At 39.6% G+C, this 25,344-nt stretch overlaps 1 protein-coding gene across 4 annotated transcripts in view; it reads left to right on the forward strand.

Annotated features, from left to right (window-relative positions):
• Positions 1 to 25,344, forward strand: part of LOC117422328 (DENN domain-containing protein 1A-like) — a 366,743-nt gene that overhangs the window by 193,862 nt on the left and 147,537 nt on the right. For all 4 annotated transcript variants that reach the window (XM_058987167.1, XM_058987163.1, XM_058987165.1 and 1 more), the window contains 2 exons: positions 6,248 to 6,293; positions 21,275 to 21,376. In XM_058987167.1, coding sequence (XP_058843150.1) covers positions 6,248 to 6,293; positions 21,275 to 21,376 — 148 coding nt within the window. The remainder of the gene's footprint in view (positions 1 to 6,247; positions 6,294 to 21,274; positions 21,377 to 25,344) is intronic.

A 25,344-nucleotide genomic window follows, 5' to 3' on the forward strand; every position in this document is an offset into this window, starting at 1 on the left:
ACAGTGCATGCTTGCAGTTGCCAGTGGCTTTTTCAGGTCTTCACCTGCACGCCACTTGGCCTGGTACAGGAGCTGGTACCAGTGACTCGCTCTGCCGGTACCAGAGCCGTTACCCTGGTCAGTACCAGTCGGTACCAGATCCTGTACCAGTCACCTGGTCGGTACCAGAGCCTGTACCCTGGTCGGTACCAGAGCATGTACCAGTGACTTGGTCAGTACCAGAGCTGGTACCAGTGACCTGGTCGGTACCAAAGTAGGTACCAGTCACCTTTATTGGTACCAAGGTCGGTATCAGTCATCTAATTCATACCAGAATTGGTACTAGTGAACAGCCACCCTCAGCCTGAGAAGCAGATTCAGGCTCCTGCAGCCCCTGCTAGAGCTAATGCGCAGAACCGTTTTCACAGCATGCAGTGTGGAGACCGGTGCAATTATCGGCGCCCTGCTCCCAAGTAGCAGCCACAGCCACAAGCGCAAGCCTCTATGAGCCAGCAGCCCTAGGAAATTGCTGCCACAGGTCCATGGCCTGTTCTACCCACCTGGATTATTGGCGATCATGCACCACGGACACCTGGGTGATTACCACCATCAGGACCAGTTACTCTCTGCAGTTTCGATTCGGCCCCCCTCCCTTTCAGGGCATGATCGTAACAACAGTTAGAGAACCCTCAAGACACTGTATTATTGTCTCAGGAGGTGGCGGCCCTACTGCAGAAACAGGCCATTTTAATAGTTCACCCTCTCAGCGAGAGAGAAGGGATTTACTCCAGGTACTCCCTGGTTGTGAAATGAGATTGCGGCCTCAGATCGATCCTTGACCTCAGACAGCTCAATCTGTACTTGAGGGTACGAAGGTTCAAGATGCTGTTGCAGTCAGTCAAGTCAGGCAACTGGTTCACTACAGTGGACCTCATGGATGCCTACATTCACATCCCTATAAGATCCGGCCCATCCCTAGCACACTTCCTGGCGGGACAGGTTTTGAAGGGTGCTCTGAGGTTAAGACCCCCTAGGAAGGACCTTGTCCCTCACTGGCGACTTAATGTAGTGTTGGAAGCGCTTACAAAACTGCCATGTGAGCCCCTACATTCAGCAGAGCTGAAAGTCCTGTCCTTAAAGACAGCTTTCCTGCTTGCTATTACCTCCACCAAGCGGTCCAGAATCAAGGTTACTCTCCGCACTAATCCTGCTTTTCTCCCTAAACACATTTCTGCTTTCCATATCAACCAGTCAGTGTAATTGGAGGCCTTCCACTCACCTCTTTTCCAGTCTGACAGGGAGAAAGTGCCATATGCTCTGTCCAGTTAGGACACTGGCGTATTATGTTGACCACACCCAGAGTGGGCGGCAATCAGAGCAATTGTTTATTTGCTTCGGGTCTAAGTTCCACGGACAAGCCCTGTCTAAACAGTGGCTGTCAAGGTGGATTGTAGATACGGTCAGGACTGCATACGATCTAGCCAACCTGACCCCTCCAGAGAAGGTCACTCCACAAGAGGCCTTGCAACCTTCTGGGTGTTATTCCAGGACACATCTGTCGCAGACATTTGCAATGCTGCAGTATGGACCACGCCTCATACTATTACCAGGTTCTGCCAACCTGAATGTCGTAGATCAGCAGAACCCTGGTTTTGGGACCAGAGTGTTAAGAGCAGCCACTCATTCTGCTTTTTAACAACAATTTATTATGTTCCACTTTAAGTCCTGGGGTAGTTAGCCACACACCTCTTTGGACTTCTGGTGTTAAATGCTGAGATTACTCAGTGTAACCTTCCAGCATATACACTGCAAGAGTGGACTGTATGCCATGGACCCTTAATCGGTCCTCGGCCAGAATGCTAAAAGCAGTTTATCTTACTTTTTTGCACATCTGCTGGTGCTGCAAGTCCATCACTTGCGATGACTTGGGTATTCTATCCCATTTGGTAATGGTTACATGTTGTACTTGAAAGGGAATGTTAGGTTATTATCATAACCCTGGTACCATGAAATAGAAATGTAACCATTACCCTTCAAGGTCGCTGCGTTCACTCCAACGCAGCTGACTTGAAGAGAAAATGGCGCTGAGCCTTGTGTCACTCATATTTATATTCAGGGGGCGGAGACGACGTCTGGCGCATACAGGGCTCTTAAAGGAGCAGCTTTGATATAAGTGCCTAGGCAATTCGAGCTATAAGAGAATATCCCATTCGGTAATGGTTACATTTCTATTTCAGGGAACCAGGGTTATGATAATAACATTTTCAAGCTTTTTTCAGGTTATTCCTCTTCATTTGAAACTCAAAATGACTACAATGAGATATCCTTAACACACCCTCTTCCTCTCTTCATTTACTGTGCATAAGCCTCTCGTTGCTGTGTTTAACGTTGTGCAGTGTGTGCTTGGCTGGGACCCACTGTGCACATCCAGTGACTGGTGTGTTTATCTAACAACCCTTCACAAAGACCACTTCATGTTTGTTTATGCATCTTATCGGCGGACAGGAAGGGGCCTAATCATCAGTGTTTCAATTACATCTTTTTAAACTCTTCATGAGGCCTTTAGTAAGACCGGACCCAGGAATATGTACAGGCCTAAACACCACATTTTTCTCTCCTTATATTAATGCTTTAATTGGAAGGCATATCTTTTGTTTATAAATTAAACATCGGAATATGCCTCGAAGCAACGCTGTTCCTCTGTTTAATTATTTCTTAACCGGCATAGTTTTTCTTCAGAGAGGAGGAATTATTGTAAATTGGCTTTGGAAAATACTATCCAGGGCTGGTAATTTGATTACAGAACTGTATTCTCTGTAACCTGCATTACCTTTGACTAACAACCTCTGCTGAGGCTGAATGAAGGAGCCAGCGGGGATAAGCAGAGTTTTAAGTGAAGTGCCAGAAGCTGTAAACATTTAAATCTGAAGGAGCGTCGCTCCCCTGTGGATGATTTAAATGTTAAGTATGTCCCCGTCTCAGGGATACATGAAAATGCAATCTGAAAACTATTATCTTGAGTCGAAATGAGCCTTCAATTTACTCGCTGCACAGGAAGGGCAGGCTCTATTCATTTTCGGAGCCAGCAGGTGCCCTTTCTTTGCATAATAAGCTTTGCATGTGTAATTAACACATGAAGGCAGTGGCTGCCAGCTTCTCTTCAGGTGCATGCTGGCTGGAGGTTTCAGAACCACTGTGTGGAGATGGCAGGAGCTGTTCCTCATCGGGGTTTGAAATTTTCATCCGCTTTCACACAAGATATGTTGTAAAAGAGGGTTAGAAGCTGCTGCTGGGGAGCACAGGTGTAGACCTACCTTTAAAAAAAGGCGGCCTGCAATTTCAGTCCAAATGTGTCTGTGTATTCAATAAATAAAAGGTTAAATAAGTCTGCTTCTCAAACCTGTAATTACCAAGAAGCCTCTAATTACAAATTAACTTACAGTACGCCACAGCTGACTAATTCAGCCTGACATGATCTTTAATTAGATTGGTAATCACACATTGTAATTGTCTGACTGAATTAATTTAACAGCAGTTTAGGGGACATAAATATATTGTTTTAAATAACTGGCAGCTCTTTGCGAGTGTTTACATAAACTCGACAATATGTTTCTGGTCATTGTTTTGTAAGGAGCAGATTTTTATCTGCAGGCCCATTAGGTACCTTGGTTTTAATTAGGGTTATTCAGAAGAGGGTAAAATGTATCTGCTAATTAAAATTCTGATTTTACCCCAAACCTAAATCACTCGTACTACACTGTCTGGCTCTAAATACAGTACTGTGTTAACATGTGTGTCTGATGAAAAACCTCAACATATCTCGTATTGTTAAACAAATAATGTTTAACAAAGAAAGGAAAACATTACTGAATTGCAATCTGAACTATTGATTCAATACAATCTGGCTCTGGTCACAGCTTCGTACAGCTAAAGTATTTTTACGTTCCTTTCAAAATTAGGTAAAGAAAACTGTGCAACACATTTTTACAGAAATACTGTTTGTATAACTTAATCTTCTTGGTAGACATAATCCAATCAGTAGTAACAAGACATTGTAAGTGCCCCTTCAATCTCAATAGATGGGTGATGTATATACTTGTGCAGCCTGTTTACGATGAAGCGCATGTGAACATGAGAAATAGATTTTAGCTTGTAGTCTGCTGTGTGCAAATGTCTATGTAGACAGAGTAAATGTTGACATTTGTGGGCATGATGAATGTGTGTTATTTCTGACTCTGTGAAATGAAAATGCGCAAGTGGCTAGTTCTGTTTTTGCCGTCTCCGCACGGAAATACCAATTCATGCGCAATGTGTTTTATTCTTGTATATTTATACTACCAAGATCTGAACATTGATGTATAAACAATAATGTAACGCCATGTTGATTAAGCAAAGTCATTTTTTCAGATAAAGAAAACAATATCACATTTAAATACAGACTGGGCAGGGTGTTTTGCTTAAAAAAAATACAGTCTGGTGGTATTTAACAAAGGAAGATTCCGTATTACTTTCGCTATTCATTTCAACTAACTCCTTGTTGCCGTGGCATGCACAGGAATATTTTTTTGTCCCTAATATCTCCACAAAAGCAGAGTGTATTTTGGTATGTTAATTGAACATAACCGGGTTTCTTTTTCAGCTTGAAATTCTAGTCTCGTTTCAGAAGATTGAAAAGGAGACATGGTACCGCTAATTAGGTTTTACAGATCTGAGTTCTTTATATGTGCTAGGAGGTGACAGGTTGCTTTACTCCTCAACACATTAACAAATTGTCTGGATTTATAGAAACCAGCAATCGCCCTGCTTCCTTTCATTATGCCAGCCGGGCCTTCACCAGATGAGACGTTTTTGCACTCTTAAGACTTCCTGCAGTGGCCGAGTCTTGGCTTCTTTGACATTGAAGCTGTGGTGTTTCTGAAAGCACTTAATTAGAAACATGCTCATTTCAGTGTGACCTGGGGGAGGAAGGGCCACTCTCTGTGATACAGAAACATTCCTAAGGATGCAGGCAGCTCAGGCAGAGACATGTTCTGCACTGTGTCTCATTTCTGTACCAAAAACACCATTATATCCATGTCCTCTCTCTTATTAGAGATTGAGCAGAACTGTAGCCTTTTAAGTGGCCATTGGTCACTGAAAAGGCCCTTGTCGTGAAAATGATACTAATGTCTAGTTCATCCTCCACATGGAAAAAAGTGAGTTCAGTAGGTCATCAAAGTGGCCATGTTTAAGTTCAGCCATGTTTTCATCATGCATGAGCTACACAGTATTGCTTTTCAGTGCACACACTACCATGCTACCCTTTCTCCATCGTATGTGGTATAGGTCAAGCACAAATGGAGGAAACACATCCCCCAATATGTGTTCCACTTGAGCAGGAATGACCCTGTAGTGAAATCAGATCTAAGAATGGCAGGCGAATAAAGGGGTTCACAGTGATTTTCCTGAGCGACTTATTTATTTGCTGTTTTCCCTGTTTGCCAGTTTTATTTCTTTACATTTCTTACCATTCTTTGTCCATTCCTCTCAAAGCATTCAGATATGGTTAAATTATTCTATTGAATTATCAGTTTGAAACAAGTAACCGTTGTTTCATTATGATTCAGGTTAGCTGCCTTAGGTTAGGTTCTGACTTTTGTGGTTTATTTTTATTTTTATTTTACTGTTTTTGGGTTGCATTTTCAATTTTAAAGAACTGCTTTAATCAGAAGTAGAGGGATATTGATTAAAATTGGATTCATATTCTTAACAAATAAAACATCAATTACATCTCAGGACCCCTACTTACGATGGACTATGTTTAAAAAACTACTTAACAGATGTTCCAATAGTGACCGTGCAGTATACTGCAACACTCCGTGTCTTTGTAGGCACCTGAGGTTGCAGGAGGGTTTTTTATGCTGATTTTAATAATGTTTAAAATATGCAACTTGCTGGCATGGAGGCAATGTGTGTCAGATATTTCTTGTGTCCTACCTTACGGTTCCCAAGACAAGTTCTGGAGGTATACATGACCATTCCTCCATGGATACAGCCTTCAGAGAACTTGGGGGTGGTGTCTTTATCAAAGTCTGTTCGGCCATCTTGCCCATCCTGACTTGTAACAAGCTTTTATAATACAGAATTCAGAGACTGAGAGAAAGACTCCATGCAGACTGAACTGAATCACCCCTGAGATGCCCTCAGTGTTGCCCTGTTGCTGCTCCACATGCAGCTGTTCGGAACATCCCACCGGATCTTGACCAGTATCTTGTTGTTTATTTTGCAGTGCCCCCATGCCCTACCTCATAGGAGTGCATTCAAGTTTGATGGAGGTAAGTTCCATTTATTGATGCTCAATCGACGGTGGTATTTTGAAAAATGATTAGGGACTTGCAAGAAATGTGTTATGCGCTGTAATAAAATGGCAATACATTGCATTGTATGTAATATGAATGTTTATACAACAACTGTTTTTATAGTGAGATCGAACATCAGTGACTTTTTCCTATTCAATGCTGCTGAGTGAATATTGCTTTTACCGGATATCGTTTCAGAATCTATCTTGCATTCATTCATATTGTACTGTTTCAAATTAAAGCAAAGATATTTAGTTTGCAAGGGCCTGCGTTTGAACTGGAAGATAAAAGCCTTACCCCTACTCACACAAAATCCCTAAAAATGGTTTTGGGGTTCACTGCACTTGTGAGATAAAAAGAAACTTCTGATGAAAGCTAATCAGGGATACCAAGAAATTGCACAAGTAAGGGGGTCTACGTGGGATAAAAAGGGCAATACATGTCCCACTCCAGCCCTTCTGTTTCATGGCTGGTGACACCATCATTTTCACCTGGGCAGTGTATATACTTGTTTTTTTTTTTGTAAGTAGCTCTTAGTCGAGGTTGAAGGCGCACTCGTGCCTTGTAGCTGTCTGTGTCTCTCTTTGCCCTCTATTTTATGTTTGGTCTTTTCGATTTCTGTTTTGTGAATTCTTAATCCATTTGCCGTGTTAAGAACATAAAAGAGCTTGAAATCACCAAATGTTTGCTAATGCATTTGGAATTGACAAAAGGCTGCATCTCAAAGCGTGTTGCTCATGAAGTTTTAAAGGGCCACTCGAGTGCCCATATGCACTTGAAGATCCATTTTTATGTTTGAAAGCATGCATTTTAGCTCTCAGCCAAGTTTGTCTTCACTCTAAAGAACCCCACAATACGCTATTTGATCTACCTTTTACAGATAAGTAAAGTATAATTTATAGTGCTATTTGTGAAGGATATAGCCTTTACTTGAATTACTTAAACAATTACACAAGTTTACTTTGTAGTGTGTTCTGTTAAGACTTTAATGTTAAAAGGTATTAATCTACCCATTTCAATTGACAGATACGTTAAATCTGAAATTTTGTCATTAGCATTCTGGTGAAGTGGATAGAGTGCCTGCATTAGATTCACAGACTAATATATATATATATATATATATATATATATATATATATATATATATATATATATATATATATATATATATATATATATATATATATATATATACACATATTGTAATACAGCAGGGAGAGGGTTAAAATCCTCCCTGCCAGAACTGTAATTGTTTGTTCATTGTTTAATTGTTTTATTAGTTTAATTATCACCCGCACCTGGTTAATTGTAAATTAGAGCCAGGTGCAGGGTTTAAAAGAAAGACAGCCAGTCTGTTCAGGGCTGCCATGAAGTAAGAAGCCCGATTGTTGGTGTAGTCAATCGTATTGAGGAAAAAAAAAGTAACTGTGTGTTCTTTTTGTGTTTGTGTTAAACTGTGTGTGTTTTGTTTTTAGCCGGTAAACAGCTTAGTTGTCCGGCATATTAGTTAGGTTCCTGTTGTGTAGTGAGCACTCCAAAACGGAGGTAGGTTTTGGTTTCATTTTTGTTTATTTTGTTTATTAAAAATTAACGCAACCGCGCTGTAAAAATCCATTTCTGTGTGCCGGGTCTGTTTTTAAAGGGGCAACGGACGACAATAAGTGACGGCCCGTTTTACAATATATATATATATATATATATATATATATATATATATATATATATATATAGTATGTTTTACTGAATCTGTTTTTGTAATATCGCATTAATTAATTCAAGTCCGACAAAGACTGGACGCAACACATTGTTCCAAATTACACCATGTTGATAAGTGGAAAATGGTATAAGGAAAATAATCCCCAAATTAAGATGTTGGATTTAGGTTAAACACACATTCTTTACCTTACTCTGTATCTGAACAGAATACTCCATGGAGATTCGTGGAGTGCTGTGCGTGTTTCTCTCACGGTGAAGGCTGTAAAGAACCCCTTTGAGGGCTCCTCTGTTCGGCTATACAACAGCACTCCACGGACCTACTTCACCTGAACAGACTGGGAACGGCTCTCTGAGCTTCTCACATCAGATCCTGCTATTGGAACACAGTATAGTACCACAGCCTTAGCCTTTATTTAAAACAATGGTCCTGTTGTGGAGTTGAGAAAGATACATATGTGATACATTTCTGTGTTATGGCAATAAACACTGAAAGCGTGGTGGTTGTTTTGGCTCTGTGGAAAGAGAACTGCCTCAATCTAACTCAGAGTTATGGCAGCAAAGTGGGACGCAACTGAGTCAAACTAAAGTGGGGGGGGGGGGGGAACATCATTATGCTAATACAAGTACAGAACACTTTTTAAATCCTTGGTTATTGTCCCTAAAATAACTTGCATTGATGCTGTATGCATTTCATGTGTTGTTGCATTTGTTTTACCTTTTAAATATGAAGTGTGTTTATTTAGTCTTTATACACTTGGTACGAATAATCTTTGTGAAATTAAATACAATATACAAGTGTGAGCGTTTGTGTTGGAGGACGTACATGTCTCTTCAGTGCAGAACTACGTGAAATAAAAAATACATCATTTTTCTAAATTAAATTGTGTGCAGACCATCGGTTTCTGTTTAGAATGGCATTGAATTTATCTTTGTGCTACTTGCTTTAAATTTGTTCTCCTTGAAATCTGTTCCTGTGTTCAGATAATCTTCTCTCTTGGGTACAAAGGCCAGAACATGATTAACGATCCACAATCCCGCTAGAAATTCAAGGACCGTCCCGGACGCCTCTCTCGTCTATTTTCCCGTCATCACCCAGTTTGTCATTGCAGAGGAGATCTCAATCTAGTAATCCATAAAACAACTTCAAAGCGGACGCAAGGTTCATAAAACTCCATCCATGGAGCACTCGCTTCATAAAATAATGGATTGCATTTAACATCCTAATCAGATTCATATTGCATACTGAGTTGTGTGTCCCAGAATGAACGAAGGCAAGCTAATGTGATACATATCCACTCTGGGGCTGTTAAACCCCTGACCTCACCACTTCCTTTGCTGCTTGTGTCACTTGGAAAGGTGTTGCTGATTTAGGCAGTGATTTTTTTGTGCAGAATTAAGAAATACTAAAGAAACTAAAATTCAGTGGCAAACGTTTCAACTTGAAGAAGACTTCTAGTCGAAACATTTGTCATTTGAATTTCATTATTTTTTAGTATTTCTTTATGCCACACTATGTGTTTAACAGCTATGGATGATTTTTAGTGCAGTCAACAATTCCTGCTCTTGCATTATAGTGGCTTGTATTTACAGTCAGTGCTTAAGGTACAAGATTCACACCGCTTTGTATCTCTCTATCTCGTAGCAAGGTGTATTATAATACAATGTACTGGAGAATGCTGCAGCTGCATATAGAGGGTACTACAGAATACTGCAGAATATTCTTGTTTTATGTAATAGTAATAATTAGCTTGTGACAGGGCAGAGGCCCTGCACAACAAAGTGTGTGTTCTGTGGACGTAGATGCACAGCCACAGGTGAATTTATTTGTATCATTGTTTTAGTGGTTAATTAGAAAAGTGTGGAATGTGGGCTGGTGGCAGTGGAATGATTGAATTTAATTTCCCCTGACCACACCCAATGAAAAGGGAAGGAAATGTGTGTTTGGGGGAGAGCACATGGAGAGCAGCAGGTTGTGCTTTCTGCCCTGTGCCAGGATAGCCGTAGCTGTAGCTGTGCCGTTTTGCTTATTTGTGATAAACATTTGAAACTACCAAAACCTTACTTAGTTGGATTTTAAAAACCATAAGTTATAAGTTGTGGTGCCTACCTAGGGGATAATTGATTGACTGACCAACCATTTGTGAAAAAGCCATTTGCTGCATTTACAATCAGCCAATCAGTCAATTTCAGATACAACTGAAAGTCTTTGGTTTAGGTGCTGTAAACAGGGAAGATTTTTTTTTAAGGAAAACCGTGAATTTAGTTTTTAAAACCCAACTAAGTAAAGTTTTGGTAGTTTCAAATGTGTCATCGTAACAAAGAAGCCCCAAGTCTCATGCAAGTTAATAACCCCTCAGCTCCAGGCTAGTGCAGTGGAAGCACATACTGTTACTTTTTCCTCTAGATCAATCCTCAGAGAATGCAAAGTTGAAGAAATAGCCAATTTGGACTAGATAGAACTATGTGGCACTTTAGCCTCACCAAAGTGGCCATAAGCAATACCTGAATGCATGACAAATGCAACTTCAAAAATCCAAAATCCCCGGATATTTTATTATTATTATTATTAGTTTATTTAGCAGATGCCTTTATCCAAGGCGACTTACAGAGACTAGGGTGTGTGAACTATGCATCAGCTGCAGAGTCACTTACAATTACGTCTCACCCGAAAGACGGAGCACAAGGAGGTAAAGTGACTTGCTCAGGGTCACACAATGAGTCAGTGGCTAAGGTGGGATTTGAACCGGGGACCACCTGGTTACAAGCCCTTTTCTTTAACCACTGGACCACACAGCCTCCTATAATATTTTGCTTGATACTTGTAGATCTCATCAACATCTATCCAAACATATCTTTGGGTGGTTTTTTGGAGTCCCCCCACGCAAGTTATTATGGCCTAAACTTGGTACAAATAGCAAAAATTCAAATTATTAGGGGGTTTAATGACCAGAGGTGGGACTGGAAACCAAATGTTTTTCACAGAATTTGGAAGCTTGGTACCTAAGGTTCTTACAGCTATACTTACATTTTAGGACCCACATCCCCTACAGGGTAAATGGTTATGCTGAAGTTTGAATAGAACTTGTCAGTTACCCCTTGTCTGGCAATTTGCCAGAAATGAGTAGGGTGCTCCTAGGATTTTTTTCCAAAAAGCCCTATTCATTACGAGTAGAACGAGGTGCTACACGTAATGGTAGCATCTAAATTGCACCCAGGGTGATTTTTCTGGTCAAGATCCCTTTCTCACTTTAGGTTCACCTTTGCAAGGTCACATGTCGAAGGGGACATTTTAAAAAAAATCATCATTTCTGAGCTTATCATGTCAGAAAACCCCCAGGTGAATTTTTCTAGGAAAATCTGAAACGGACGGGCAACAAAATGTCCCTTTTCTGGTTGAGTTCGCGTGGAATGACCCATTTCTTTTAGAATGTCCATGTACCTTCAGGTGGCGTCTTCAATGTAGCATTTCCATTGGGAATTGATCGTACTCCATTTTATGATATACGGTTAGCTGTTTCCACAGCTAATACATATCCATCTTTATGGAAATGGACTCCAAGCTGTAACCTTAAATTCACAAGCACCAAAGTAAGATTGTGCTATGAAGTCTAGCACTTACTTTTGCTGACTTACTGGTAGTGTACAAGAATACATCTTCCTTTTTTTCCATATTAATTTGTAAAGTGTCTTGCCAGTAAACAAAGGGCCCCAATTCACAAAATGTTTTTGTTGGCGTTAGTACCATTTCTGTCTTAATATCAGTGCTTACCCTTCAGCAAAAAGGTCTGACTCACAAAAGTGTATAGACAGTAATGTGTGCTTGAAGTAGTTTTCTTAATAGCGCTTTGTGGGCTCCTTTGGGGTGTTCCTGTGTTAATTGTGTAATCCATGCAATCCACAAAGGTGTAGGACACATGTTAGCGCCTTCTCAATGGAGTGCTATTAAAACCAGGAGCAGTCAGCTTTTAAAAAATGAAGTATTACCCCATTCATATACACAGGAGCAGTAGGAACAAGAACTAGGCAGGGAAATCCCATCCACCCCATATCAAACCCTGAATAGATGTAGACCGTTTCCCAGATGACATGTTTGTTAAAAGGTTTCTCTTCGCATGGCAGGGCATGGCAGAATACTGGGGAGCTTAGACTCCAATTGTAATCTGCTACCAGGCCATCACATGCAGTATCTGCTGATTCTGAGCTTTTATCAGCATCTTTAAGTAGCGGTTATAGTGCTCCCTTTTCTGTCATTGTATGTTATTTCCTGTTACAATTATTATAATTATTTAGACAAGCCATATGCCAAAATACTACATAATCATATGTAAGAATATCCTATTCTGCAGAAGGTTTATAAGCCACAAGAACCGACTCGACACTATCAATTTCTCCTTGATTGACTGTCTTTTGTTCCTTGAATTCCAAATAGTGTAGTTATTAATAATCTCTTCTACTAAAGGCAATTCAGCAGCACGTATGTTTAAATGGGAGTGGGTAAAAGCCGGACCAAGACAAAACTGCCTGGACAGGGCACTAAAGAATGCGAAATGTGTTGAAATCTCTACCACACGATTACTCTTATCTATATATTAAACATAATACAGTATTTGCTTTGTTTTAGTGCCCCATCCGGGCAGTTTTGTCTTGGGTCAGTTTTCAACCACTCCCTGTTGTAATATAGTACAACGAAAAATGAATTTATTGTATTTGAAACTGTAGACACTTAGATTACTTTTAAGATTTTAAAAACTTCAATGAAGTCCCCCCCGCCCCACCAAAAAAAAAAAAAAAAAAAAATTAATAACCATGGTCAGTTAACATGGTTCAGCATGTTATAAATATGCTTTAATTTCATATTTTTAAAAATAATATATTATACCAAGGGGTTGAAATAAGTCTAATTAGGTAGTTTATAATAATAATAATCAGATAGACTGTTTAAACAGTGACATGCAGGATTAGTCATTAACACTTTATTTCTAAAGCAACACTGACTGCCTCGTCTGTGCAATAGACATTCGCTGTGCTGTGGTTGCTAAGAGATTATAGAATGTATGCTGGTAGTGTCTCAGGTTATGGGATGCCTGCTTGCTTTGGGAACACTGCAAGGTTCATTTTTGATAGAAAATCACCATTCAAACATCAGTGTTCTCTTATTCTGAAGATTTCTTTCTAAACAAATAATGATCTGCATTTGCGTTCACAGTCTTTGTTATCAAGTATTTATTTTGTCATGCAGACCTGCAGACCGCTCATTTAAATGCAGATATATAGGGTGGTCTAATAGAAACATGAACGCTTGTTTAATTGGCTCATTGAGAAAGACCTCTTTCAGCTTCCATGGACAGTTTCGCTGTTATAGTGTTTGAGGAGACACTCTGGACAGTAGCAATGCTGCTACTGTACAAAATGATGCTTCTTTGATGTGATTAAATAGCTGATTAAAAAAAAATTGCTTAAAGATAAAAAAAAATGTATAGGGAAACAAGTAAGTTAATCTTTAATGTACTGTATAGCTAAATAGTGAAGATTCACAAGATTAGTGCTGATGGGGGTCAGCGACACGAGCTGCAAGAGGCATTTCTTAACAGACTTCAATCCTGGCAGACATCGATCTTGTGACTGTACAGAGAGAAGGGTGGTACCCCTTACAATGTGGGGAGGGTGGGCTGACTTACTCAAATGTTGGAGCTTTGGAAACTTGCCCCCATGTACAGCTGTTAACCCCTTGAGACAGGGTCTCCAACCCTGATCCTGGAGGGCCGCTGTTCCTCATGGGTTTTGTTCCAACTGTACCCTAAATTACTTAATTGGACCAATTAAGTGATTATTAGAAGCTTAATTGATCCAATTAATTACTTTAGTGTGCAGTTAGAACAAAAACCGGGACGGACACCGGCCCTCCAGGATCAGGGTTGGAGACCCCTGCTTTAATTGAGTACTTGTTCAAACGGTTTCTTCTTAAAATACATTTGAGAGTGACTCATGTACCACGAGCAAACTGACAGTCTGGATAAACCAGATTCAACCTGTCAGGAAATTTAAAACCTGTTTCCTGCACCTCATTACAGAAATAAGAAATTTTCATTTGTGGGACATGTATGTCCCTTGTAACTTAAAGGAATAATAATAATAATAATAATAATAATAATAATAATAATAATAATAATAATAATAATAATAATGAGGTAACATTATAAAACACTGTTGGAAGTCATGAATAAAACCATGTCACTTATGTTTATGCTGGAGTCTGTCTGATTTACTGTGCTTATAACCTTCAGAGGAGCAGCTGTATTTCAGTTCTGGTAATGATCAAAAGCTGGCTATGTGGGGAGAAGCTTTCAATATTGTGGTAAAGCACTGTGTGTGTGTATTATGAGAATAAATACATAGACTAACATGAGAAAAAGCATGATCATCTGTAAACTGGCAGTGGAAATGAACCACACTAACCTTGTAAAATTAGTGTTAAAGCTAGTTCCTCAGTGTGGTCAACATTAGTCATGTTATCCCCACTGAAAACCATTCCGCTCAGTCATTCCAGTAGCATGTTTACTAGGCACTGGATACCCCAGAGACTCTTGTCAAAAAGTGCTAAACTGCGGGACAGGTAAATCTGTGTGTGCCTCAGCTGTTTCTGATAAGAAAGCGGGGATCACCTGTGAGGAGTAAAGGCAGTGCGGGGATCACCTGTGAGGAGTAAAGGCAGTGTGGGGATCACCTGTGAGGAGTAAAGGCAGTGCGGGGATCACCTGTGAGGAGTAAAGGCAGTGTGGGGATCACCTGTGAGGAGTAAAGGCAGTGCATGACTCACCTGTGAGGAGTAAAGGCAGTGTGGGGATCACCTGTGAGGAGTAAAGGCAGTGCGGGGATCACCTGTGAGGAGTAAAGGCAGTGTGGGGATCACCTGTGAGGAGTAAAGGCAGTGCGGGGATCACCTGTGAGGAGTAAAGGCAGTGTGGGGATCACCTGTGAGGAGTAAAGGCAGTGCATGACTCACCTGTGAGGAGTAAAGGCAGTGTGGGGATCACCTGTGAGGAGTAAAGGCAGTGCGGGGATCACCTGTGAGGAGTAAAGGCAGTGCATGACTCACCTGTGAGGAGTAAAGGCAGTGCATGACTCACCTGTGAGGAGTAAAGGCAGTGCGGGGATCACCTGTGAGGAGTAAAGGCAGCAAATGGCTCACCTGTGAGGAGTAAAGAGAGCGGATGGCTCACCTGTGAGGAATAAAGGCAGCGAATGGCTCACCTGTGAGGAGTAAAGGCAGTGCATGGATCGCCTGTGAGGGGTAAATGCAGTGCGGGGATCACCTGTGAGGAGTAAAGGCAGCGAATGGCTCACCTGTGAGGAGTAAAGGCAGTGCATGGATCGCCTGTGAGGAGTAAAGGCAGTGCATGGATCGCCTGTGAGGAGTAAAGGCAGTGCATGGATCGCCTGTGAGGAGTAAAGGCAGTGCATGGATCGCCTGTGAGGAGTAAAGGCAGTGCATGGATCACCTGTGAGGAGTAAAGGCAGTGCATGGATCGCCTGTGAGGAGTAAAGGCAGTGCGGGTATCACCTGTGAGGAGTAAAGGCAGCGAATGTCTCTGAGGTGCAAGGCTGCAAGGCTGCTGGAAGATGCATGGAAGGGGGAGTTGCAGGCCACACGCTGAGCTGGGATCAAAGGGTTGAAAGGGCAAAGGGCATGTCTCTTCTAACCATGTCTGTCTGTTGAATAGCTATTTCAGATTGTAAATCTAAAAAGGATTTCATTAAGTCCTTCTTGCTGCTGCTGGGGCATGAAATCATAAACCTTTATACCGGCTGCTTTTCCTGTTGCTGGCAGCCAAAGTGACACATTGCTGTATTCAGAGAAAAGGTAAAAATGGAGCAAAGCAAACACAATGTCGACACAGGCACCGGTCACCAATAAACATGCTTTGTTTGAAAGCTCCTTGGAGCCTGTGTTGTCAAGTAATTGATTTGGGGGTTGTTTTTTAGCATTTCACATTTTCAAGTGCACTTTGAAGACATACAGTAGAGTCCAGGTAATACACTACAATTTTCCTAAACACAATTAACAAGTATCAAGTTTGAGTATGCCACTCTTTATACACTGAAATGAATTGATAAGTGATTGTTATCGTGAGCATAATATCAGTGATATCTGAACACACCAGTCCTGGAAATCAAAATGCCCATGGGAGGTCAGTTCTTCATACAGTTTGTAAAGGATCCCTCTGAATATCTCAGTGTTGAGTATGGGCTGCTCTACACTGATGCAATCCCCACATCGACAGGGCATGCTTCTAATCTGTCTGCTAAGTCTGCTAAGAAATAAATAAATAATCATGCAGCAGATGATGTGCTGGGGGATCCTGTCCCATTTTCAGTCACTGCAACACCAAGCTAGATGCTACCTAAACCAACAACAGCAGTGTTATCACCTGAGCAGCCACTGGGCTAATGATCAAATCTGAAATGCAGGTACCAGTTCAGAATGAAACCAGCAGCTGTCACAATGTATTGAAGAACACATACAAGTTCTACCTGGGGAATGCCTTCAACTTTTTTGATCATGGTGATTTATGCCATTATGTTTTCTTCTTTCATTTTTTGAAGTAGTGTATATTAGTGTAGTAAATGGCTCTGTTTCAAAGTTATGAAGGAAACCTACTCTAGCAGCAGGCTGATATGAAATGCATTGCTTGCATTTGTTTCATGATTGATTCTGATTTTCTTGTTACACAAATACACCAAGTCACATGACCCATAAGAGCTACAGGATTGGATACAAAACGTGTCAAAGAATTTGAGCCAAGCAAGGTCATATTTACTTACTTGTTTTGCTTAGCTTCTAAGCCGTATCACAAATTAAGTACTGTATAATGATTTCAAAATATCACAATCCTTGGTTTCAAGTAAGTGTCACGCAAATTGTTGTGAGAGCATTTAAGATTCTACGACTGCATTGTGGGTGAAAAATCACAGGTATCACCTAAGAAAACATGGCTTTTTATGAGTGAAATAAAACCATGAAATAATTGTGCTGTGCCGCATATACCTTTTAATACATCAAACTTTCATAAACAAACCAGTCCTGTGCTCCCCTGTACTAGGTGAGTCCTGCAGGGCCCCAGGTAGCCTGTTTAATATGTGGTACTGACACCTGTCATGTGACTTTGGCCTGAATATGTATGTCACTGGCATACCTTATTATTTTAAAGTTAACTTGCTGCATTGCAAACATTAATGTGCAATAATCACAAAGTTTCCAGAACTTCGCTCCGATATCCTGCATATGAAAGGCTTGTGCCTATCATTTAATGAGGTTTTAGCTGTTTGAGGTGGAGTGACTGCTTTCTCCAATCTTGTGTCCATCATTTACTGCGGTTCGAGGTGTAGTGACTGCTTTCCCCCATCAAAGGGGAAGGGGAACTCGGCAGGACTGAATTTCTGATTAAGACAATAAAAAAGGGAATATATTGCAAGAGGCTGTTTCATGAGTGCAGAAACACATACCCCAGGCTGTATTTCCTTCCAGTGCCCTTTATAGTTAATACAGCCACAAGGATGCTTGGGAATTTAATCAAAGGAAAAACAGAACCACCTGAGTCACTGGTCAAGGTGCTTTCTTTATTACAATCTGAATGTTTAAAACTAGGGGTATTAATTACATTTTTTATAATGTTCCAATTATGTATATTATCCCCAATTCAAACAAATTAAGAACTAGAAAAATAAGAAACCTACTATAGTCACTATTCAAGTGTGTATTTTAAAAGGGCTGGTAACCAATATCATTTTCATGTCCTTTTCAGTATTCCTGTGCCGGATGACTTAATCAGGTTTTTAAAATGCCTGACAACCTACGTCTTCTTTTACAGGCAATACTTTTCTTTTCCTAGAAAAAGTGATACCATGTTGGGGTGCCTCTGCAATGTGGGACAACTCATTAATCTCAAACTGTATTTGAAGAAGGAATGGTTATCTGTTCAGTGATACCGAGATACATTTCTCTGTAATAGGGCACCCTTATATAAGGCAATATGGACATGGCTACCGTGTGCCCCAGAATGCTATTCCACTAGCACTTGTGTTGTCATTATTCAGGTCTTCAGGCATGTATTCATAGTGTCTGTGAATGAATATGGATTCTGGATTCTGCCGAGTCAACTCCCCGGTTTGAATGATTGCCCCACCCCAACTTTTAGCTTAGTCAGATTTTCACCATTTATTTCCAGTTTTTAATAACCATGCGCAAATAATGCCTGAGGGATAATATGGAGACTGACATGAATAGAAAAAAACTGCCTAGAAGTAGTTGCTCTGTGCATTGAATGATTCCGGATTAGGGTTCGAGTTATCTTCGGTTCAGATAACGAAGACGTGGAGTTCCGCAGTCTGATTGATTACGCTTTCCTTTGCGCTACAATCCATATTTTGGATTTTTTTTAATTTTATTTTTTTAGACACTGCAAGAGCTTCTAACTCAGGCACCATTTTTTTGGATTTAACATTTTAATGCTATAGTGCTGCTTTGGATGTTAGTTTATTATTTCGTGTTGTGTTTTCACACTGGACACTGCAATTTCTTACTTATTTTAGTGGACGGCAAATTTCACATTTATATATTTTATAAATGTAGCTACTTTTATTTTAGCGTTTTTTACCTACAAATTTTCATGATGTGGGTTTGCATGGGTAACTGCCTAATTGTAAACGTAATCGATCTATCTAATGTTAAAAATACTCCCTCTACACCAGGGTATTTAGTAAGTAAGGGGTCTGAGTGAGGAAAATGGGCAATACAATCCCCACCCTTAGTCTGGCTGTAAATCATTTCTTGTGTCCACTACTGTATATACAATGTATAACTTGTTTGTTTTAAAACAGTTTAAATCCTTGAAAAAAAGCAGTAATCTTAACATGGTGTGGATATCTTGAAGGAGGAATTAAGGAGGCCTTATCAGCAAGACAGATGGAGTTGCTACTGCTTTCCTGGAGTCTGTTTGAAAAGTGCAGAGATTTGAACCATGCTGGCTTCACTTCTGCATTCCAACAGGAAAGGGGCTCACACTGACTAAGCCATGTTTATCAAGGCTATAAACAATGTGCTGTGGAAGAGAAATAAGGGTTATGAATCTCTCCCTTTAGTACATTCTGATCTATATAGTATCTGAGAGTGTGTGGATTAACTTTTGCATCAAACTTCTTAAAGACAGGTTGTTATTATTATTATTATTATTATTATTAATAATAATAATAATAATAATAATAATAATAATAATAATAATAATAATAATAGCCGTCATTGCTTGCAGATTCTTGCTTTTCATTAAAAGCCTCCTGAAATATACTTACATCCCAGTATCACACAGCGCATTTTACCTGTTATGGTTTTGTACACATTTTTACTGGAATACAGTATATATTTTTTCAGGACCATCAAAACCAGTTAAACATCAATACAGATTTCATGATCATAGCCATTGTGTACTCCCAGCATATTTTTTTAAAGGATTATGCAAACTGGGGCAGTTACATTATTGCTCTAAGTAATCTCTTTCTAGTTTTATGGCATTAACATTACTTGTATTCCTCTTTCAAAATATTCAGTTGCATTTATTTAGACACAGCTGGATTTCATTAAATAACTTTACAATACTAGTACAGTGAGGAATCCAGCTGGATAGAATTAGCCACTTCTCTTTGAGTGAACCCCTGGATCAACATGGGGAGGAGGTTAATGCAATCCAGGGCGAGTCACTGGTACTGCAAAATGCTCTAACAAACGAGTGCAGGCCAGCTGGGGCTAATCCCGTCAGAGTATAGATTGATTAAATCAACACCTTTGCAACATAAACGCACCATTCCAGAGGTACAAGGTGTGCCTTGAACACTATGTATTGCTGTGTTTGGATGATCATTTAAATGTTCCATTTTGAAAACTCACAGTACACGTTCACACTTGGGGTCAACTGAACTGATATACACAGTGGCAGACCTATACTATCATTTACACCATTAAAGGAAGGGGGCTTTGACAATCTAACAATGTATTTTTGTCTTTAGAAGTTAATAAAATTGCAGGTTTGGTCCTAGTGTATTAGTTATATGGAGGCAGCATTCAGAGCTACTGTGACTTTGATCAGTTGAGTAAACCCCGTGTTGTAAGCTTGGTCCTGTCCTCTGTCACTCTTGGCATCTCATGTTCCTGTTTATATCTATTTATTATTGTAGTTTATGTACCTCAGTGCTTTGCTGGCGTTACCGTGGTACAAGCGTGATTAAACTGCGTGTGTGTTTTCAGTTCCTGTGGCTGGATTTCACCTGCAGAAACCCCAGGAGACTGGTTGTTGTTTTACCAGCTGCAAGCAAACTTGAGATTACACACCAACACTCAGCTTTCAGGAGCCTGTAGTCAGTTTTAATCTTCAGTACAGGGGCATATAGATGTGTAGTGAAGCTGAATCATAATGACCACTCAGGGGAAAGTTGGGTTTATAACCAAGTGGTTTAACACTGGAAATACCGATCAGATTTATCAGAGTGATCACAATATCCTTTGTATACAATATGAAAAAAGAGGTTACAATGTATTTTTTTTATAACCTGATATGTAAAAGGCCACTGAATCACTTTGGGTTTTGTATATTTTCTTAGAAAGGATACATTGTCTTAAAGAGCATCTTATTTTACTATTATACATTTTTTAACTTCCTCTTGTCTTTCAGTCGGTTCTGTTGATCCAGTATTGAGTTGTTATCACTTTTCCATACAGTATATCTGTCTTTGCCTGTCTGTGAGCTTGTCTGGAAAACAGCCTAGAACGGACTTCCTCATTCCATTCAGATCATGTGACAAAATGGCCTTTCAACTTGGCTGGTCCCACCCAGTCACCATCTCTATGTATGTAAAGAAGGTTGGGCCAGCAGAGTTGAAAGGTCACATTGTTACTTGGTTTGACTTGAATGAGCAAGTCTGTTCAGTTCTAGGCAGATAGGATTCACCAGACAAGATCAAAGCAAGTTCAAAGCCAGGTAGAAAAGACAGAAATAGAGAAAACATGAAAACGCTTTTAAATGATCATTTTAAACTATAGGAACTACAAAACACTGATAGTAAATATCATCAAGGGGAAGGTGGAACACATATATAAAATTACATTTGAAGCTACTTGCTTGTTAAGAGGGTTCTTGTTTCAGAATTGTAATTGCTGTTTTCTCCTGTAACCGTCTCTACTCCCTTTGTTACAGAAAGTGAAAAGCATGGCCTTGGAAGATGTGGTGATCCTAAATGTAGACACAAACACACTGGAAACACCATTTGATGATCTTCAAAGTCTTCCTAATGATGTGGTAAGTTCGGAGGTGCTCTGAAAACCAACTACTATTTATCTGTTATTCTTTCATTTAAAGGTTTTGCAAGGAACAAAAAATAGGCATTTTTCCCGTCATTTTGAGCTTTTTCTGCTTGGATGGCATAATCAAGGACAACAGGTTTCTATTTGAAAATCCATTACAGCTATTGTCTTGGCTTGATTATTCATGTTTTACCAGTATTTACCTCAATTTTGTAGACATACATATTCCTTCTCATATAAATAATACAACGCTCTTCTTGACTAAATGTTTTTCATTTGGCTTCGAGAGATGTGTTCTCCTTGCTTTGTACTGCGAGTGCCACCTGCTTCTGAAGTAGTCTCTTAATTACTAGATCAAAGCCACTGCAAAAGTGGACAAAGCAACCAGCAATGCACTTTGATCTAAGCGAGTTCTACGGAAAATAACAATAGGGCAAAATAAAATGTCATCTTTCCGTTTATTTGTGATCGAGATTTTGACTGTTTCTTTATTTAATGAAGGGCTGCCTGTGTTCCGATGTTATATAAAGGCCTCTGATAGTAAAAAGAAATGCTCCTTTGAAGTTGATTGCAGGGTTGTCTTTAAAAGCTCTGCAAAATAAATGAGAAAGGATGCTCTGTTTACGCTGGTCCTTTTGTGTTCTGTGAAAAGGTATCACTGCTCATATGATTGTTATATGGGTCTCTTAAATGTTCTAATAGGACGCTGTTCTATGTATTTGCTGGATTTTTCTCCACGTTTTGAAGTATAATTGTTTCTGTGAGGAAGTCTACGAAGCCCTCCTCATTCTATTTGCTCAATGAAAACTGAGTTTGTGGAACAAGATTACATAGGCCTTTTCAGCATTTATATGGAGTACAAAAAAAACCTTTTTAGCTACTGCGTTAAAGTGATTTATTTATTTATTTATTTTACTTGAGTGTAACATATAGGCTCCTATATAACAACAATTGTTACAATATCAACCTAGCAGGAAACAGGATAGAGCAGTTGAAATATGAAGTACTATTAAAAAAAGAACAATTACCACTGAGCGGAGGCCGTTCGGTCCATCAGTGCTAGTCCGCTTCCTAGTAGCTGATTGTTATTAAAACTTGGGTCCTTAAGGATCCCAGTGATTCAGCATCAACAACATGGCTAGATAATGCATTCCATGCCCTCACCCCTGTGTGTAAAGAAGTGTCTCCTACCCTCAGTCATAAGTCTATCTTCACTTATGTTTTTATTATGTCCTTTGGTCCTGCTTTCTGTGCTGTGCTTAAAGTTGAATTTTTGTGAACTCTGTTAAAGACCAAAGAATTCAATGAAGTCCATGCTAATCCTCTTTGTTCTAGGCTAAATAGATTCAGTTCTCTCAACCTATCTTTATGGCTAGTTCTGGCAAACACTGAGATTAGTTTGGTTGTTCTTTGTTGGACTCTCTGAAGACCACAATGTCCTTTTGGAAACTCAAAATGAACACAGTATTTATCAGTGTTTAATTCCTTTCAGAAATGGTGCCTTTGCGCTTGCCCGTACTTGTCCTGTTTACTGATTCAAGCTATGAATGTTTCCATTGTGAGTTCTAACTAAATTAATAGTAGAATAGGCCAAATAATAGGTGAGCATTGGTGTGTGCCAAACCCCCCCTTTATTATTATTATTATTATTATTATTATTATTATTATTATTATTATTATTATTATTATTATTATTATTATTTATTTCTTAGCAGACACCCTTATCCAGGGCGACTTACAATTGTTACAAGATATCACTTTATTTTGACATTAAATTACATTATTTTTTACACATTATTTTTACATACAATTACCCATTTATACAGTTGGGTTTTTACTGGAGCAATCTAGGTAAAGTACCTTGCTCAAGGGTACAGCATCAGTGTCCCCCACCTAGGATTGAACCCACGACCCTCCGGTCAAGAGCCCAGAGCCCTATAATTATTATTATTATTATTATTTATTTCTTAGCAGACGCCCTTATCCTAACCACTACTCCACACTGCTGTTTCTATGTTGCTGTGGCTGAAAGAACGGTGTAGTTTAATTATCATTAATTATTAGTTTACTCAGACAGGAACGTATGGGTAAAATAAACGTAATAACTTACTGATGCAGGTTTGGACAGAGAGGAGCATGTGCGCAGAGTGCAGTGCATGGGAGGAAAAGGTCATGTTGGAGCAGGTCAGAGCCTGAGAGGTCAGATTAAAATAGGGCACGGCGCGCGCATAATGTTAGTCTTTGGGGAGGTTATACCCATATGAAAACAAAGGAGTATTAAAGGGGGGGGGGGAATAAAAGGTTAGTTGAATTTTAATGTTGATTTGTGTAAGCATAGTATTTGTGATTTAAAATGACCTTTTATTTGACTTAGATTTATTTATGATATTAGGTTGTTCCAGGGGGAGGGGCTTCCTACTGGATCAGCTACATATACCCCTCTGGGGCTCATTCAGGGGAGAGTGTTGGAAGGCAGTCTATGTTCCAGGTAACCAGTGGAATTCAGCTGACCAAGTGCTAGCTATTGGTTACTTCATAGTACAGCTAATTTGGGCTGGGTGCAGAGTTAGGCGCTGATAGCTTCTTGTTTTGTTCTAGTCTAGTCTAGTCTACCAGTTCTCTGTTTTGGATGTGTTTAACACTAAAGGATTAACTTTTGCAACTGTGTGCCAAGAAAATAAAAATAAAAAAGAACTGTTCTTTATTCAAACAACGTTGTCTGCTGATTTCTAATTCCTTACATTACCCCAACATCTACCTGTGGCAAAGCTACCCTTGCAGTATGTAAGAGGATTTTGACTATTTACTGTATCATTGTGTTATTGAATGTCCCTGGCTATTGCGTACAGCAGGTTCATAAACATGACAATATACAATATATGAGGATCTGGTTGCCTCAGCTTCATGAAACGAAGATCATGATACGCTTGCGTGTCCACCCACATCATACAGTACTTCCATTGGTTTATTATTAGCTTCAGAGAGATTAATTGGACTGTTACTTCATGTATCCATTCATTACCAAAATGAACCAGAAGCCCACGGTGGGCATACTGTTCAAGGTAAAACTACAGCAAGTGAAGCAGACAAACGTTTTGGCTAGTAACAGACTAATCACAATGATGGGTGCTGTTCACATGTTGAAGTATTCTGAAGTCCCGGATAGGCATGGTATTGGGGCGTCATTCAACAAAAAGCTGGGGGGGGGGGGGCTAGAATGCATTTAGGGCCCCCCCTCCATAATAATAAAACTCTGCAACAAACTTAAAAAAAAATAAAATAAAATAAAACCTCTGGCATTGCATGAATAAACCTAGTGAAGCAGCAGATATCGTCTAGGCTTCATTTTTGCAAAGATATCAACCAGGACATCAAAATCAAGTGTTTTTTTACCAATGATTTTTCAGTTGCCATTACAAGCAGATCAGTCAGGCTAGGATTAGTGATGTTAGTTCGTAAATAGGTTTTAACCAAACTTAAAACAGAAAACAGACGCTCATTATTGTAGTGGTTACTGGAAGAGTGATTTTTAGTAATATATAAGTATAAGCAGGGCTTAAATTCTCATGGAATATTTCCTGGAGCCAGCCCAACCGACACAAATCCCCCCACTCCACCAAAAAATAAAACAAGATCATTTAAAGCAATTACATTTATTTTATTTTAAACCAAAGTATTTTGTTCACAGGTTTTATAAGCATTTCTTAAACGTTATTTTTTTCTGTTTCAGTTGCTATCTAGGAAATTACATACAAGTGCACTTAAGTAAAACTCCAACTTCAAATTTCTAAAACTCCAAAGACAGATGCATGAATCAACCACAGGTGCAACTCTGGACTTCCACAGAGAAGGTCTCCGATTCCCAACACATTAACTAAATTGCATTGCTATAAAAAGACAGGCGTTACATTCTCAGTTTTAGATTCACGCATTACTGTAAAGAAAATAAAAATGTTTTCATAA

Source organism: Acipenser ruthenus, chromosome 15, assembly GCF_902713425.1.
Source record: "Acipenser ruthenus chromosome 15, fAciRut3.2 maternal haplotype, whole genome shotgun sequence".
NCBI classification, from domain to species: Eukaryota; Metazoa; Chordata; class Actinopteri; order Acipenseriformes; family Acipenseridae; genus Acipenser; species Acipenser ruthenus.